The sequence below is a fragment of the Mastigoproctus giganteus genome, chromosome 1 (assembly GCF_048544385.1).
Source record: "Mastigoproctus giganteus isolate SK-2022 chromosome 1, ASM4854438v1, whole genome shotgun sequence".
NCBI classification, from domain to species: Eukaryota; Metazoa; Arthropoda; class Arachnida; order Uropygi; family Thelyphonidae; genus Mastigoproctus; species Mastigoproctus giganteus.
Window position 1 is genome coordinate 249,844,292 of NC_143575.1, and position 17,187 is coordinate 249,861,478.

At 36.8% G+C, this 17,187-nt stretch overlaps 1 protein-coding gene across 1 annotated transcript in view; it reads left to right on the forward strand.

Annotated features, from left to right (window-relative positions):
• The first annotated feature begins 2,677 nt into the window (after window positions 1-2,677).
• Window positions 2,678-17,187, forward strand: part of LOC150091746 (serine-enriched protein) — a 40,061-nt gene continuing 25,551 nt past the window's right edge. The window contains exons 1-4 of the mRNA XM_090385489.1: window positions 2,678-2,856; window positions 14,966-15,122; window positions 15,611-15,776; window positions 16,287-16,420. Of these exons, the coding sequence (XP_090241615.1) occupies window positions 2,678-2,856; window positions 14,966-15,122; window positions 15,611-15,776; window positions 16,287-16,420 (636 nt within the window). The remainder of the gene's footprint in view (window positions 2,857-14,965; window positions 15,123-15,610; window positions 15,777-16,286; window positions 16,421-17,187) is intronic.

The window sequence follows — 17,187 nt, forward strand, 5'->3', positions numbered from 1 at the left end:
GTCTTGATGCTTGATGTACCCACTGTACCTGCCATTTATGAACTATATGGGGATGAAGAAAGGGTTGGATATACTACCAATAGGATTGGGCACTCCCACATTATCATCATGATGTCAGGGCTTACCTTGATAATCATTTAACAGGCTGGTGGATATGCTGACAAGGAAGTGTTGAGTATCCACCCCTTCACCTGATTTAACTCTACTTGACTTCTCGAGTAGTAGAGTCAAATCAGTCAAATACTCAACACTTGTAGGCTACTTGAAGGATGTGTATTGTGGAACACCAGCCACATTTCCACAATTAAAGGATGAAATTAAACGAGCCTATGAAGCTATCCCAGTAGTTACATAGGAGAACATTTGTAATTCTGTTGTTTGCGACTGTGAACATTGTTTAGAAGCAAATGGTGTAAATTTTGAACATCTGCGCTACTTCACCTTGTGCCACAAACTTGCTTTTGTATTTCCTAAAATAAGTGCACATTTATTTTAGACGCTGTAATTTGGAAAGGACTTCACGTGAAATAATTATAATATAGTTTACAAGAGAAAATGCTATGTTTTCTAGAAAGAAGTCTGCTGAAAATTTAGTTTATTGCAGGCAGGTCGGCCCGAGGTATATTGGCATTCCTGCGGCCCCTTACAGATAGAAAATTTAAGGTGTTTTTATTGAGTTAATATTTTTATTTTTGCTAGAGAAAAGTTAAAAAGACAAATGTAAACACAAAAAAAGACAACCAGAATATTTATGATGTTTTAATTGTCATATTAACAATAAAAATTTTACAAAAGAGTCGTTTTTTTATAAGGACATTTATCAAAATACTAGCAGCGGGTTGTAGTTACGCTTGCCTTTAATTTATATAATAATAATAGTTTCTGTGATTAAATTTCAGCTGCCTATGTGAAAGAAATGGGATGCACATAGGATTGTAGCCAATCACATATTTATACCAAATTTTCGGTATCCCATCTGGAAGTGGAAGGATTTGGAGACAAATTGACACTTGACAATACTTAATAGTAGATGCCTACAGAATAAATATAGATTTTACATTATATTACAACAAGTTATATGAAAGATATTTAAAAATATAAAACAAAAATTTAAGAAGAATTTTTTGTGATTAACACCAAATGTCATATTTTTATCGAGTGCCAAATGAAATTCCTTTCCTTGATTTTATATCAGAAAATTTATTAATGAATCAGTAAAATCCAAATTTGCAGCCACTTCATTTTCAATTGATAGTATTGCTAATGAATTTAATCTGTGACATTGATGATCACAATTTCTCCACTTGCTACAGTTAGTGGAATTGTTAGCATAATTCTCAATGCTACCCATAAATTTGGCAGTGTATCTTGTAATTTATTGTTATTTATAAATTTCAGAATACTTAAGTCTTTATTAGGTGTCAATATTGATTCTTAGTAGTGAAAGAATATGATGTTTTCACTGCAGACTCCTAAACACAAACCAAAAAAGAGCGGTTCCTTCTTGCTGACAATCAACACACTTATAGTTAGAAGCTTCTTGAATGAATGCATGGAAAGAAGTGATTGCTATTTCAGCAAAAATGGAAATGCAGGAAGGGACCAAATGGGAGCAATAAACTCTAGTCCACAGTAAGGATACTTGAAAAATAAAATCCTCGTGGCTACAGATAGGTTGAGATACGAATGGAAGGAGGCAATAAAAGCGCCTCTTTCAAGGGAACTGCCATTGTTTTGCAAATTCAGTCCATCTCTGAGGGGCGTGAGAGAAAATTTTTGGTTAGTCTGGTATTCCCGGGTTCTCTATCCATTTTCGCTAAAATCTTTGAAAGGCAGAGGGCCTTTGCATCGGACTCATGGCAAGTGACTGATGCATTTTTGACTGTTTACTGCACTATAGAGAAAGAAAGGGACAGAGAAAGTGCCTCCACATCTTTCCCCAAATCTTTCATTTTTTCCCCTTTCACGAAGCATATGCACCCTCTCAAACCTTTGACACTCATGCGCTCCCAAAGCGTCAGCACCCCAGGCGACTGCCCAGCTTGCCCGTAGCTTGGGCCGGCCCTGATTGCAGGGCTGTGCTTCAGGATTCTTGTGGAATCGTATTGGGAAAGCAGAACACTGTATCAGTGTAGTCATATACCTGACTAAGGTTTGACTGATGTAGAAGTCAAAACGAATCTTGTAGCATTAAGGCCTGAGGGTATTATTCTTACAAAATCATGAGGTAGGATTTTGTAAGAATCCAGAATTGTAGCCAGAGTCAAATTTAGTATTTTATATGCTTGATAGTGTATTGTATCATAGGTTAGTCCTGCAGTAAACTAAATTTTCATAAATTTCATATATGGACTTAGTATTTTTTCCATATAGACCATGAAAACAGCACTGTTATTTTTATATATATATATATATTTTTAAATGTATTACTATGTTTGGCCAAAAGATGCAAGAACTATTCTGAGTTTCTGGTCTCTCAAGAGTTCTATTCTAATATATAATAATCTCTCATTTGGATGTATCTTGGCACAGTAAAGTTGATTGTACTAAGATGTATGCAAATCAGAGATGTTATTATGATGAATGTAAATCAGATATTATACAAGTGAAAATAAGCATAGTTCGTTGACACTAGATATATGTATTTCTAAATATTTAGGTTTAAAAATCAAATTCAATGGGGACAAGGGTTACTCCGGCATCTCTTCATTTTGCTGACAAAACGCTAACTGGAGTTCCTCGTTTATTAGAGGACTTGCAGCGTATGGCAGAAGACCGAGAAAGTGCTGATATCGTCTTCATTGTAGGAAGGGAAGAAGCTCCCATATATGCTCACAGACTAATATTAAGGACAAGGTATGGATAGATTTTTATTTATGGCTGTATGCTTAGATTTTTTTGTTATCAGATATGATTACCAATCTTTAACATTTTCAGCAGTGAATTATTATTATTAACCATATGGTGCAAGGAAGCCTGAGGCTTATGCTACACCAGCCAAAAAAAAAAAAAAAAATTTGAGAGAGAGAGGGGAGGATATCCAGCTCAAGACCCTGGGTGTGCCATGTGGATGTATAACAGTAGGTTTGTGAAATGAGATTATTTTTAAATTTTGTAAAAATGAAAACTTTGTACATAAATGCTTTAAAGCTTTGTGTTTCTTATTTTGACTTTATTTGCCTAATGATAGAGTAAAATTATTGTCAAAAGTTGAATCAAAATCAAAATAAAAAAAAATATATCAAAACATTTGAAAGTAAAACCTATTGTTTCTTTTTTTAATGTAGTAATATCCTTTACATCTATTTATGTATTACTTGATTTGGTTTTGTCAGATTCTTGACTTGAATTCCACAGAAATTCTTAAATTTTTCTTCAATATGCAAGGTACTGAAAATGGGTAGCAGTAATCCCAGAGTAACTTATCAACTGTGTAGTACTACACTCAGTGAAATGAAAAAGACAGGTTAACTGTACAATCATATATGAACTAATCTGAGCAGTGTAGGCAGATTACCAAGACAGTTTGTAGGGTTTTGTCTATGATATACAGGAACTTTGCTGTCAAGGATAAGGAGGTGATTATCCTGTTGTATAAGGCAGTGGTTAGGCTGCATCTTGATTACTGTATACAGATCTGGCGGTAGTAGTAGTAGTAGTGGCATGTAATGCAAGAAAGCAAATGTATGAGCTTATGGAGCATCAGCCAAAAAAAAAAAAAAAAAAAATCACACCATTCCCTCCAAATGCCTGTCCAGTTCCTCCTTAAATTTATTCAACCTATCAACTTCCACAACGACAGATGGAAGTTTGTTCCAGCAATTAACCACCCGCTCGCTAAAGGAAAATTTCTGCACATCTATTCTACATCTGTCCTTTCTTAATTTGAATTTATGCCCCCTTAGGTTCGCAATCTGAACAAGTGGAAGGATCCCATCAGAATTCAGTGTGCTCAACCCATTCAAGGCCTTATATACCTCAATCAGATCACTGCGCAGGTACCTAGTCTCCAGCCACTGCAATTTGCAGAACTTAAGCCTCTCTTGGTAAGAGGATCCCTTCATTCCCCTCACCAATCTTGTTGCCCTTCTCTGTACACACTCAAGTAAATCTACATCCTTCCTAAAATGAGGCCTCCAGACCTGTATGCAGTACTCAAGCCGTGGCCTGACCATTGCCTTATACAGAGGGATAATCACCTCCTTTTCCCTAAGCAAAATTCCTATATATTATTGACAAAACCCCATGACCTGCCCTGGCAGCCTGTCTGCATTGCTCAGAAAACTTCATATCTGCCTGCACAATTACTCCCAGGTCTTTTTCATTTTCTACCAACTTAAGTGTAGTACCACACAGTTGGTACGTTTCTCTGGGGTTACTTCTACCCATATGTAGTACTTTGCATTTGTCAAGGTTAAACTTCAGTTGCCACTTCTTAGCCCATCTGCCCAAATTATCTAGATCCTGTTGCAGTAGCACACTGCCATTACTGTCATTAACAACCCTGCCAACCTTTGTATCATCTGCAAACTTTGACATTAAGCCTGATATACCTTCATCAATATCATTGATAAATATACAAAACAACAGTGGACCTAACACCGAACCCTGTGGGACTCCACTAATAACATTAGTCCAAGAAGAGCAGCACCCATTGATTACCACCCTCTGTCTTCTAGCACTTAACCATCCTTTTATCCATTGTAGCAACTTACCCTTAATACCATTCTGCTCCAGTTTGTACAATAGTCTTCCATGCGCAACAGTGCCAAAAGCTTTCCTGAAATCCAAATATATGATATCAAAATTATTTTTCGCATCCAGTTCCTTTGTAACCACATCATAATATCCTATCAAATTTGTCAGACAAGACTTTCCCTTAACAAACCCATGCTGTGTCTGAATTATTGCTGCAGTCTTGTCTAGATGATCCTGTAATGCATCTTTAACCAGTGACTCCATTATTTTACCCGGAACAGAAGTTAAACTAACTGGTCTGTATTTACTCGTGTCACCCTTCGATCCCCCTTTGTGAATTGGGGATACATTTGCACATCTTCAGTCCGTGGGAACCTCTCCTGAGTCCAAGGATGCTCTCATAATTATGGCTAAGGGTTTGCTTAGTTGCTTTGCTGCCTCCTTTAATATAACTGGATAGATCCCATCCACCCCAGGTGCTTTTCTTATGTTTAACTTCAACAATTTCTCTTCCACTTTGCTCTCAGTTATTACAAAATCATTAAGTATCTTGCTACAATTTGATAACCTTCTGCCATTTTCAAACCTTAATAATTCCTCACGTGTGAATGTAGATGCAAAATATTCATTCAGTTTGTTTGCTATCTGAGCAGGATCATCAACAGTCGAACCATTGATGTCAAGTGGACCAATGAGATTCATCCCCTTCCTTTTAGAGTTTATATAAGTAAAGAAATCCTTGCTGTTTTTCTTAGCATCTTTTGCCAAGGATTTCTCGTAATCTGCCTTCGCCTGCCGAACCTCCTTTGTGACCTGATTACAGATTAACTTATATCTGCCATAGGCTTCTGAGTCGCTTGATAATTTATATGCATCCCATGCATTTTTCTTCTCTGTTACGAGTCTCATTAGTTCATTTGACAACCATTTAGACCTAAACCTTGAACAATATTTCTTAATAGGTATGAACCTTTTAGTAGCTTCCATGATTAATTCCTTGAATGCTTCCCACTTAGAATTTACTGTTGGTAACATCGTCAGTTGATCCCACTGTACAGAATTTAAAAAATGTCGGAGACCACTGTACTCCCCTTTACGGAAGCAAAAACCCTTTCCTTTACCCCTGATAGTAATTAAATCTTTAAGTAAATCCCACGTCAGTACACTGTGATCACTGCCACCTAGTGGTTCTTTTATCTGCAAATTCCTAATACATGAATGATCACTACTGATAACCAGATCAAGAGTATTACTTTCTCTGGTTGCCTCTCGAACATGCTGCTGCAGAAAACAATGGAAGTTAAAATCCCCCATTATAAGACATTCCGATTTACTAGCCCACTCTATTTCTCTGTACAATTGTTCATTGTACTCATTCAAGTCATTAGGCCTATAACACACTCCTACTCTTATTTTTGCTTTCGCAGTGCTCATGTCACACCAAAGTGACTCAACAGTGCACTGTTCATCTATATCAACTGGATGCACTTCTTTTGATTTTATGTTTTTCTTTATTAACAGCATAACACCTCCTCCCTTCCTATCCTGTCTATTCTTTCTGTACACATTGTACTCCCCAAATTCCAGTTCGGCACTCCTTATATCTGTGTGACACCACGTCTCTGCTATCCCAACAATATCCGCCTTTGATGTCTTGACCAACACTTCAAATTCATCAAATTTATTTACTATACTTCTAGCATTGGTATACATGCACCTATTCTTATTCTTAATTACTCTTACACATCCCATATACCCACCTGTTTCACGATGACTGCCATCCGTCCCTGAAACCCCCAACACCCCTCGTTCCAGGTCGCTACTTATTCTAATAGAAGTTGTGCAAGAATCACCTTCACCTCTGCCTATGGCTACTGTTAAACTATTAGTCCTTGTATCCCCCCAAGCTATCAGTTTTCCGACCCACCTAACACTGCCTCGATAGCATGAGCAAATATTCTTGCACCCTTTCTATTTAAGTGTATCTCATCCCTGTAGAAGCAGTCTCTCCTGTTAACAAGTACAGTCCAGGCTGAAAAAAATTCTATCCCTTGAGCCTTGCACAATCTTTCCAGGGCCGAATTGATCGACAAGGCTCTCATCATATACTCCCTCCTATCGTGTCTGGGCAGAATTGCAGACACTTTCAACTTCAACCCTAATTCACGGCTTTTTTTCATCAGTGACCTGTACTTGTTAAGTAATTCTGCCGGTCTCCTACTCTTAATATCATTAGTGCCAACGTGTACAACTATATCACCTTTTGTGCCCCTAAAAGATGACATCTGCTCTACAACGTCATCAACCTTTGCCCCTAGCAGACATACCCTGATCCTGTTCCACCTATCCTTTTTACAAAGGATGTTCCCCATTTCCCTGACAATAGAGTCACCAACAACTACTAGTTCCTTTGGGACCAGCGCAATCTACCTTGGGGGTTGCCACTGTGTTGCGTGATGACCAAATGCAAGCTCTGGCGTTGATGTGGGCAGCTGAGAGCCTGATGGGTCCCTCAATTTAGATCTTTCGAGGGCATCCACCCTGTCCTTCAAACTCTCATATAGGCCCATAACAACGCTGAGTTGTCGCCTGATTTCCTTACATCGCGCACACACAAAGACATCCCCCATGGCAATATCATGTTCCGTTCCAGATAGTTCGGCAAACATTTCACAAGTTGCACATTTTTTTAGGCTGTGATGCGTTGGAGAATTGCCCCCCCCTCAGTTCTCCCCCGAGTCACAGCACTCCTGCCACTTTGTGCCCGTTGGAAGGACGTGGATATGCTAGAACGGGTGCAGTGAAGGGCAGTGAGATTGGTGAAGGGAGCGAAAGGATGGTCTTACCGAGACAGGTTTAATTTCTGCATATTGCGCTGTTTGGAGACTAGGCACCTATGAGATGAAAAGTATATGATATCAAAATTATTTTTTGCATCCAGTTCTTTTGTGACCACATTGTAGTATCCAATCAGATTGGTCAGACAAGTCTTCCCCTTTACAAACCCATGCTGTGTCTGAACTATTACTGCAGTCTTGTCTAGGTGATCCTGCAATGCTTTCTTTAACCAGTGACTATTATTTTCCTCAGAACAGAAGTTAAACTAATAGGTCTATAATTATTTGTGTCGCCCTTTGAAACCCCCTTTGTAAATTGGGAATACATTTGCACATCTTCAGTCCATGGGGTCCTCACTGAATCGAATGATTCTCTCATAATTATGGCTAAGGGTTTGCATTCTTCCCTTGCTGCCTCTTCAATATAACTGGATAGATTCCATTTACCTCTGGTATCCTGATATACCTATTATGTGGAATTGCTTCCTTGGCCTATACATTCATCAGCTATTATTATCCATTGATCACATTTGGGATGTCATAGGATATTCACTCACTTCTACCTCTTGGCACCTGCCACTACTACTCAACTCACCTCACAAGTGCAAGAACAGATCAAGGTTCAACAATTTCTTCTCCACTTTGCTCTCCGTTATTACAAAATAATTTAGCTCCCTGTTAGAGTTTAGTAAACTTATGTCCTCCCCTTCCTTACAGAATTCCTAATGTGTGAATGTAGATGCAAAATACTCATTCAGTTTGTCAGCTATCTGAGCAGAACCATCAATAGTCGAACCACCAACATTAAGTGGACCAATCTGATTGATCCTCTTCCTTCTAGAGTTTGGTAAGTAAAGAAGTCTTTGTTGTTTTTCTCTGCATCCTTTGCCAAGGATTTCTCATAATCAGCCTTCGCTTGCCTAATCTCCTTTGTGACTTGATTACAGATTAGCTTATACTTGTCGTAGGCTTCTGTGTTACCTGCTAATTGGTGCCTCCATAGCCAGGTGGGAAGGAGCAGCAGTGCGTAGCACACGCTTCTTGATTAGACCAGGGTTCGAGCCCATCACCACCAAATACGGAGGGTGCGGAAAGGTCAGGGAATGACCACCGCATATCCCGGAGCAATATGGCCTAAGTTGCTAATGCTCCTAAAAACTAAACAACAAACAAGCAAACACCTCTAATTTATATGGATCCCATGCATTTTTCTTCTCTGACACAAGCCTCATTAGTTTATCTGACATCCATTTAGGCCTAAATCTTGAACAGTATTTCATAGTTGGTATGAAAAGCATAGTAGCTTCCAAGATTAATTCCCAGAAGGCCTCCCATTTAGAATTCACTGTTTCTAACATCATCAGTTGATCCCACTGTATAGAATTTAAAAACTGCCTGAGACCACTGTAGTCACTTTTACGAAAACAAAAACCATTCCCTTTACCGTTGATGGTAGTAACATCTATAAGTAAATCTCACATCAGTAGACTGTGATCACTGTCACCTAGTGGTTCCTTTATCTGCAAGTTCATAATGCATGTGTCATCACTGTGGATAATTTGATCAAGAGTATTACCCCTCTAGTTGCCCCTCGACCATGTTTCTGTAGAAAACAATCTTCCAATAAATCCACAAAAGTCTTGCTAGCGTGCAAGTGATCAATCCACAAGTTCCAGTCAATATCTGGAAATTTAAAATCCCCCATTACAAGACATTCTAATTTACTGGGCCACTCTATTTCTCTGCACAATTGATCTTTGTACTGATCAGAGTCATTAGGCCTTTACCACACTCCTACTCTCAATTTTGATCTCCCAATGCTTATGTCACACCAAACTGACTCAACATTGCAGTGCCCACCCATGTCAGCTGGATGCGCTTTGTTAGATTTTATGTGTTTCTTATCTAACAGCATAACCCCTCGTTCCCTGTCTATCCTTTCTGTACACATTGTACTTCCCAAATTCCAATTCTGCAATGCTTATATGTGTGACACCATATCTCTGATATCCCAACGATATCTGCCTTTGATGTCATTATCAGCGGTTCAAATTCTTCAAATTTATTTTCTATACTTCTAGCATTGGTGTATATGCAAGTATATATGCACCTGTTCTTACTCTTAGTTACCTTAACACAGTCCAATGTATTTATTTATTCCATGATGACTCCCAGCAGCTCTTGAAGTTTCCAGCAACTTGCTGTCTAGGCTGCTGAAGCGGTGCAAGAATCGCTTTCACCTCTGCCTACGGCTACTCTTAATCTTTTAGTGTGTGAATCCCCCTAAGCTAGCAGTTTTCCGACTCACCTAGCACTGCCTCGATAGCATCAGCAATTATTCTTGCACCATTTCTATTTAAGTGTATACCATCCTTGTAGAAGCAGTCTCTCCTATTAGCAAGCACACACCATGCTGAAAAAAATTCTACCCCCATGAGCCTTGCACAATCTCTCCAGAGCTGAATTGATTGACAAGGCTCTCATCATATACCTGCCTCCTATCGTGTCTGGGCAGAATTGCAGACACCTTCAAATTCAACCCTAGCTCGCAACTTTTTTTTTTCAACATTGACCTGTACTTGTTAAGTAAATCTGCAGACCTCTTGCTCTTAAAGTCATTAGTGCCAACGTGTACAACAATATCACCTTTCGTGCTCTTAAAAAATGATATCTGCTCTACAACGTCATCAACTCTTGTCGCTGGCAGACATACCCTGGGGTGTTTCCGTAGCCAGGTGGGCAGGAGCGGCAGTGCATAGCACATGCTTCTTGATTAGACCGGGGTTCGAGCCCATGACCACCAAATATGGAGGATGCGGAAAGGTCAGGGAATGACCTTTATCTGCATATCCCTGGAGCAATATGGCCTTAGTTGCTAATGCTCCTAAAAACCAAATAACAACTACATACCCTGGTCCTGTACCACCTATCCTTTTTGCATAATATATTCCTCGTCTCCCTGACAATAGTCACCAACAATAACTAGTTCCTGTGGGACCAGCACATCTGCCTTGGAGATTGCAGCTGTGTTGCCTGATGTACAGGAGTGAACTCTGGCATTGAGTTAGGCAGCTGAGAGCTTGATGGACCCCTCTTATTAATTTCCTCAAGGGCATCCACCCTACACCTCAGACTCTCGTAGATGCCCATTAGAATGCTGAGTTGGTGCCTAATTTCCTCAGTCTCTGCACCTAGCACACACAGATACATCCTCCTTGGCTAGATCATGTCCTGTTCTAGACAGAAATGTAAATATTTCATATTTCGCACATTGTTTTAGATTGTGATGCACTGGAGAATCGCATCCTTCGGTTCTACCCCTGAACCACAGCACTCTGGCAAATCTGCGAGCGTTGCTTTGCTGCTATAGTCTGGGTCATGATTCCATTTAAGTACAACTTAACTGACAATGAAATTTAATAAAATTAATAAATTTTACTGATTAATTGATAATACTATACTATAATACTAAACTAACAGTTTTCTACTACAGTGCTACGTGTTTCACTATCTGGTTTTCTGTGAAACCTTACGGTATCTAGTTCGGGATATACGTTGTATTGTATAACAATGGCGGAAAGTTACGAATGGTATATCTACAGACACTAAGTATTAATTTTCAAAATCACTATCTAAATTCAAAATAAACCAAGGAGCTTGACTAGGACTATAAGCTATTTTTAGAAAATAATTTAATTAAGTCAATAAAATGGCTAAATATAATTAAAAACTTAGCATTTGCCCGAGCTACAAAATGTTGTCAAACATGTGGTTTGGATACCCTTACCGATATTAAGTAATAACTTACAAAATCTCTATCTAAGTTCAAAATAAACTAAGGTTCGTAACTAGGAATAGAAAACTACTTCTAGAAAATAAATTAATATGCCAATTTAAGTTAATAAAACAGCAAAAATTTAAGAAAACTTCTCTATCTAAAAAGTTTTGTTATACATAGCTGTATAAACTTTGCCTGCCAATCGGTTACTGCACTGATCAGGTTGACATGCTAATTTAATTTGTATATGTCACAATTATGTATGTAAATTTCCAGGTATGTATAGCCATTCTTTCCAGGTGGGACAATTTCAGCCACAAGCAGCATATGTTACCTTTAGTATTCATTGTATGTGGTAATAAAATTCATGCCATCCTACCAAAGGAGAGAATGCATAAACTTCTCAAAACTAATTGGCTTGAAACAATGCCTTTTAAACTAGTGATTCTTAACTTGGGTGCTACCAGCTTTTTAAATATTTAAAGATGCCACACGATTAGAAAAGCTCTGTTCAGATCAGTGGTATTGTGAGTACAGGTAGTTCTCGACTTTACGAGTTAATTCATTCCTAGTGTGCGCTCATAAAGCGAGAATTAAATCCCATAGACATAATGTTAAAAATAGGGGTTACGTTCTCAACAATGAAATTAGTTAGCTAATTTGTTTGTTTAAACAATGATTGATTTATACAAAGAAATTAAAACATAGTCTGTAAAATAAAGCAAATTATAATAATAAAAAAATTATTTATGACTTACAAATTAAAGAATGTTTATTCTTCATCATCGACTAAATGCACACTTGTTGATCACTCATTATTGACTTGGCACTTGTTGGTTTGTTGCACAAGGAGTCGTGTTCATCAGAAATTCTTCAGAAGGCGTTTGTTTCCAAGATAACCTTCTATTTTCTTTATAAATTTCAATAGGTGCATAAGCATTTTTTAACTGAATGCACAAATTGCAACTAACACGATTTGTGCAGAGTAATAAGTTTACGAAGCTTAAAAAAAAAAAAAAAAAAGGAATGAAGAGAAGATTCTGAAAATTTATTTATGTTTTTTATGCAATTGAAGATTTCAGTAAAGGGGAAAACACATTTCGCCATAATATAAAAAAACCACACAATTCCAGCTATTGGTATTTTCGCAAATGCAATTACATGGAGTTTACTACCTGTTTATAATTGCTTGTAGTAACAGAAAAGCCCAATAAACCAGAAAGTGCAAATTGTTTTTATTGTTTTTTGGTCGTCACCTCCAGAAATGTGCTTTAGAAAAATGTCACAAAGGTTCAAAATTGGTTCTAATAACAGAACATATGATAACGATGAAAGTGTAGTGCATTTTAGTGATTTGAATTGGTAACTAGTACAACTTGCACTGTAAAAACAACCTTTTAGAGAGTTATAAATGTTAATTTTGTTAATTTCAACTTCCACGACCTCAGAAGTTGAAATTTTCAACTTCCGAGGTTGTTTTTTGGTAATTCATTCCACAATGTGTTATTGGGTTCACATTACGATATTTTCACGATGCGATTGTGTCGCTGGCACGGATTAATATCATAAAGCTGGGTACACTGTATTGTATAGCTACACGCGTGATTTGAAATGCGGTATTTATGAATGTTTAACATTCATTTTTTGCAATTAATGTTCATATTTTCGATTTTGTTGATACTTGGTACTTTGAAAAAAAAAAACTTGTAAAGCAAGAACTACCTGTATATTAGTTTTAATTTTAATGCTGCTTTGACTGACTCAACCCACAGATGTGTAGTTATCACTTCCAATTCACAGAATTGATGAACATAAAATACTAAGATATTTTGTATATGTAATTAACTTTTGAGATAACGGCATAGCTCAGACTCTATATAGAGTGTTTCATAACATGCAGACCATACTTTCAGGATCGATTGAGGACCCCAAAACATGAAAATGGTTCATATAAATGTCTTATTCTGAATGATTATAGAGCTACAGTTATTTGAATTTTAAAAAATGACTACAGAGTTTTTCACTGGTAAAAAATAATGGAAAATAAAATTAATTTATAAGAATAAGCAAATGTGTGCTTAGTACAAATAAACAGTTTACTAGGTATGCACTTGCTTATTCTTATTTATTTTATTTTTAATAAATAATAAAAACAAAATAATAGTGAGAAATGCCTTATGAGATTGGAGTTAATCCACTACTGTTTAAGGGATCTTCATGTGAAAGTTGGGGGGGGGGGGGGGCAGCAGCATTTCTGTTGTTGACCAAAAAATTATTGCACCATCACTCAGGACTACATATAAAAAGGAATGCATAATCATTCAGGCAGTTAGTAGTATTAGTTTGCAAACTTCTAAAATATTTTGGCAATAACTAAAACTATGAATTATATGCAGTAAGTATGGGAGCATACAAATCAGAACGATTTGGTGTAATTCATTTTTTGGTGATTGAAGGCTAAACTGTAGATATCTACTACTGTATGAAACAGTTTATGGAGAATGTTGCCCAGGGAGAACAGCTGTGCTCATATTGTGTAGGAAATTTGGAGGAAGATGTGTAAGTCAAATGTCATCCCTGATCAGTGTTAAGTGCCTGGAGTAGTTTCCAGTGGAACTGTTGTTGACGTTATGGTCAGCAATAACTAAAATACATCCATGCAAGTGATGTTAGCTTTAGGGGGAACACTATCATTTTGGAACTGTTGGTTTTTCCACATAAACTTAACTTTTCCAAGTCTGCATGCGGCAAGGTCCAGGACACCATTCACTAGACTAGTGTGTGTGTGTGTTTTGGATAATCTGAATGAGATGTTGTATGAGTGTGTAACATTGCCCTCAGTGTGAGTAGGATAGTGAAATTCTCAGCTGTATTATTGTAGGGGATAAGTCATGTTGTGATCATTACATATTGTGTGCCTTTTCTTCAGATATTTCCATTGCACTGCTCTTCTGAATTGGTATTTGTAATTTTACCTCTTTCTTCCAAACTGGTCTGTGTGCATCATCTAATTAGTATCCTTTCAGCGCCTCCATAGCCAGGTGGGAAGGAGCAGCAGTGCGTAGCACACGCTTCTTGATTAGACCGGGGTTCGAGCCCGTGACCACCAAATACGGAGGATGCGGAAAGGTCAGGGAATGACCACCGCATATCCCGGAGCAATATGGCCTTAGTTGCTAATGCTCCTAAAAACCAAATAACAAACAAATAGTATCCTTTCATGATTCAACTCTAAATCATATATTCTTCTTCATTTACAGTATTTCTTTTTTTTCTATTCTCTTGAACTGCCTTCCTTTCGGGAACATCTTTGTCCTTCCAGTAACAGAGATTGACTTTCATCTTTCAAGGTTTGGGCTTATGCTCATTAGAGATAACACGACTATCCACAAATTGACCTAAATTGTTAATATAATTTTAATACTATATAAATAACATCACAAAAAACAAATCTATTTATCTAAAACTCAAGGCCATTAGACAGCTGTTTTAAGATTGTTGGTTTCTTCAGATGATGGGAAACTTTTCTTAGCGAAAGTATGCTAATCCATAAATATACTGAATCTGAGTGAGCAAGTTTATTAAAGATATGTCTGCTTTTCTCTTGGTGCCTTTGTCTACACCAAATGACAACACTGATTTCTATTACTAGGTGTACAAGTTTTCAGAATGTAAAGCGAGGAGAGATTTGCAAAGTTCCAGGTTCAACTGTTTCACCAGCACCACCTGGAAGCCCAACGCCCATTCGACTTCCACATGCCAAACCTGATGTTTTTCGAGAAGTCCTGTTTTACATTTACACAGGAAAGGTATATATCTGTGTTATTCTTTCTTTCAGTATTTTATTTTAATACTGGGTATTTATTGAGTTATTGCATAGTACATGTGGTGAGCAACATTATTATATGCAAAACAAAGGATATTAACTTTTCTTGTATTAGTGATTTCTCAGAAAGTCCCAGCATGTGCTATGTGCTCAAGCACCTTTGTGTCAAAAAGCAATCCTACAAGCAAAAAATCAATCAGTTGATAAAGTGTGTCCAGTAGTTTTGTTTATTTTCAGCATTGCAGCTGTGATCAGTTCTGATCACAACTCCTGTACCAAATTTTATATCAGGTTGCCACATGATATTTGAATGTACCTGAAATGTAATGCAATATGTGTGTATTATAATTATTATAACTTCTGAAGGTAAGAGAGAAAAACTTCACAAAATATAAATTGATCCATTGATTTAGCATTTCGTTTTTATATATACGTGCATGTGTTACAAAATAGTATACTTCTAAATTCCAGATACTTCTTCAGGATAGTACTGTATTTGAAGCTCTGGCAATAGCACAAGAGTTGGGTGTGGATGAACTAAGGCTGAGTTGTGAAGATCATATTGCAAGCACTATATCCATTCATAATGCTTGTACTTTCCTTCCTGCAGCTCTGGACATGGAAAATAGAGTGCCAGGTAGGGTTTTTTTTTTTTTTTAATTTTTATCTTCTTTATGCTCTTTTCAATTACTGTAGGGTATTATTAAAAAAAATTAATAGCACTTGTGACATTTGCATACTTTTTTTTTTTTTTTTTAGTAGATCTTTTTTTTTTTTTTTAGTAGATCTGTATTTTAGTAATTGAGAATAGGTCTTAATCTGTTTAATTAGAAGATAGGGAAAGGACACTGCAACTTTAGCCAGTGATAATCAGCATGACAAATACATTATTGAGAATATTATGGATGTTAGTATATGCAGGTGGTATATGCACTAAGCAAGAAACATTTTGACACTTTTCTTTATATACATTTGCTAATTTGAATGTAGTGAATATGTATTAAAATCTAAGTAGTTCAAGTTTCCGCATTTCTTTTGCAAAAAAAAATTAGTTTTGGTGCTTAATAGAATTTGAGAGTTCCTATGTAGAAATTTGGAATGTTGATAAATGTAATAATTTTAAAATATATTTATTTGTATGTTTCAGGAAATAAAGGAGGCCGTTCTTTTGTAGACCGTTGTACAACTTACATTGGTGAAAATGCCCTAGAGTGTGTGAAGACCTCAGCATTTCTAAACTTGCCCAAGGATGCCTTGATTCACTTGGTATCTTCTGATTATGTAAGAAGATTTTATATGGCATTTTGATAAGCTGTTTTAGAAAATTTTAACACCTCCCATAAGAATTTTTAGATAAAATTTCTCATAAAACAAAAATAAAATAAATTTTCTGTTTTCTGTTAAACAGTATTTAGTAGTCACACAGGCTTGAACCACAGTTACTGAAAGCATATGTACTTGTGTATCCTTGCAGCTCTTCACCCCTTATAACAGCTAAATATACAAATATTTATTATTTTTTTTTTATCAGTTTTTTTTTTATTTTTAAGCTTCAATAACAAGTAGCAATGTGAAGTGTTCATAACTCTGGCATTAGAAGCCTCTAACTTGACTGTCTGAATATTTAATTTTTTTTATAGCCAAATGCTAATGGTTTAAAAATGTTGTAATGGCATTTTTATAAAGTTTAGATAAATGTTAATATTTCAGATTTTTACAGCGACATAAGCTGTCAAAGTAGTCCCAGATGCCAAGCTTTCCATGGCTAAGCAGTCTCAAAGTATTTTCGTAGAAAGGAATCACTTTTCTTTTTTAGTTAAAAGTTTGTTCATTTAAATTAGTTTAAACTTCAGTCTTACAGGAGTAAGCAAAGTGAGGAAAGAAAAGACTCCTTTCTTTTTTATTTTTCTTATTCACTAACCCAACTAACCTAACATCGCATAGCTATTAGTGGCATTACTCCTGCCTCCTCATAGTGGGAACAGTAACCTGGGGGGGGGAGAAATCAATCCTCTGGGCCAAAAGGGTATAAAATGAACTTCATGACT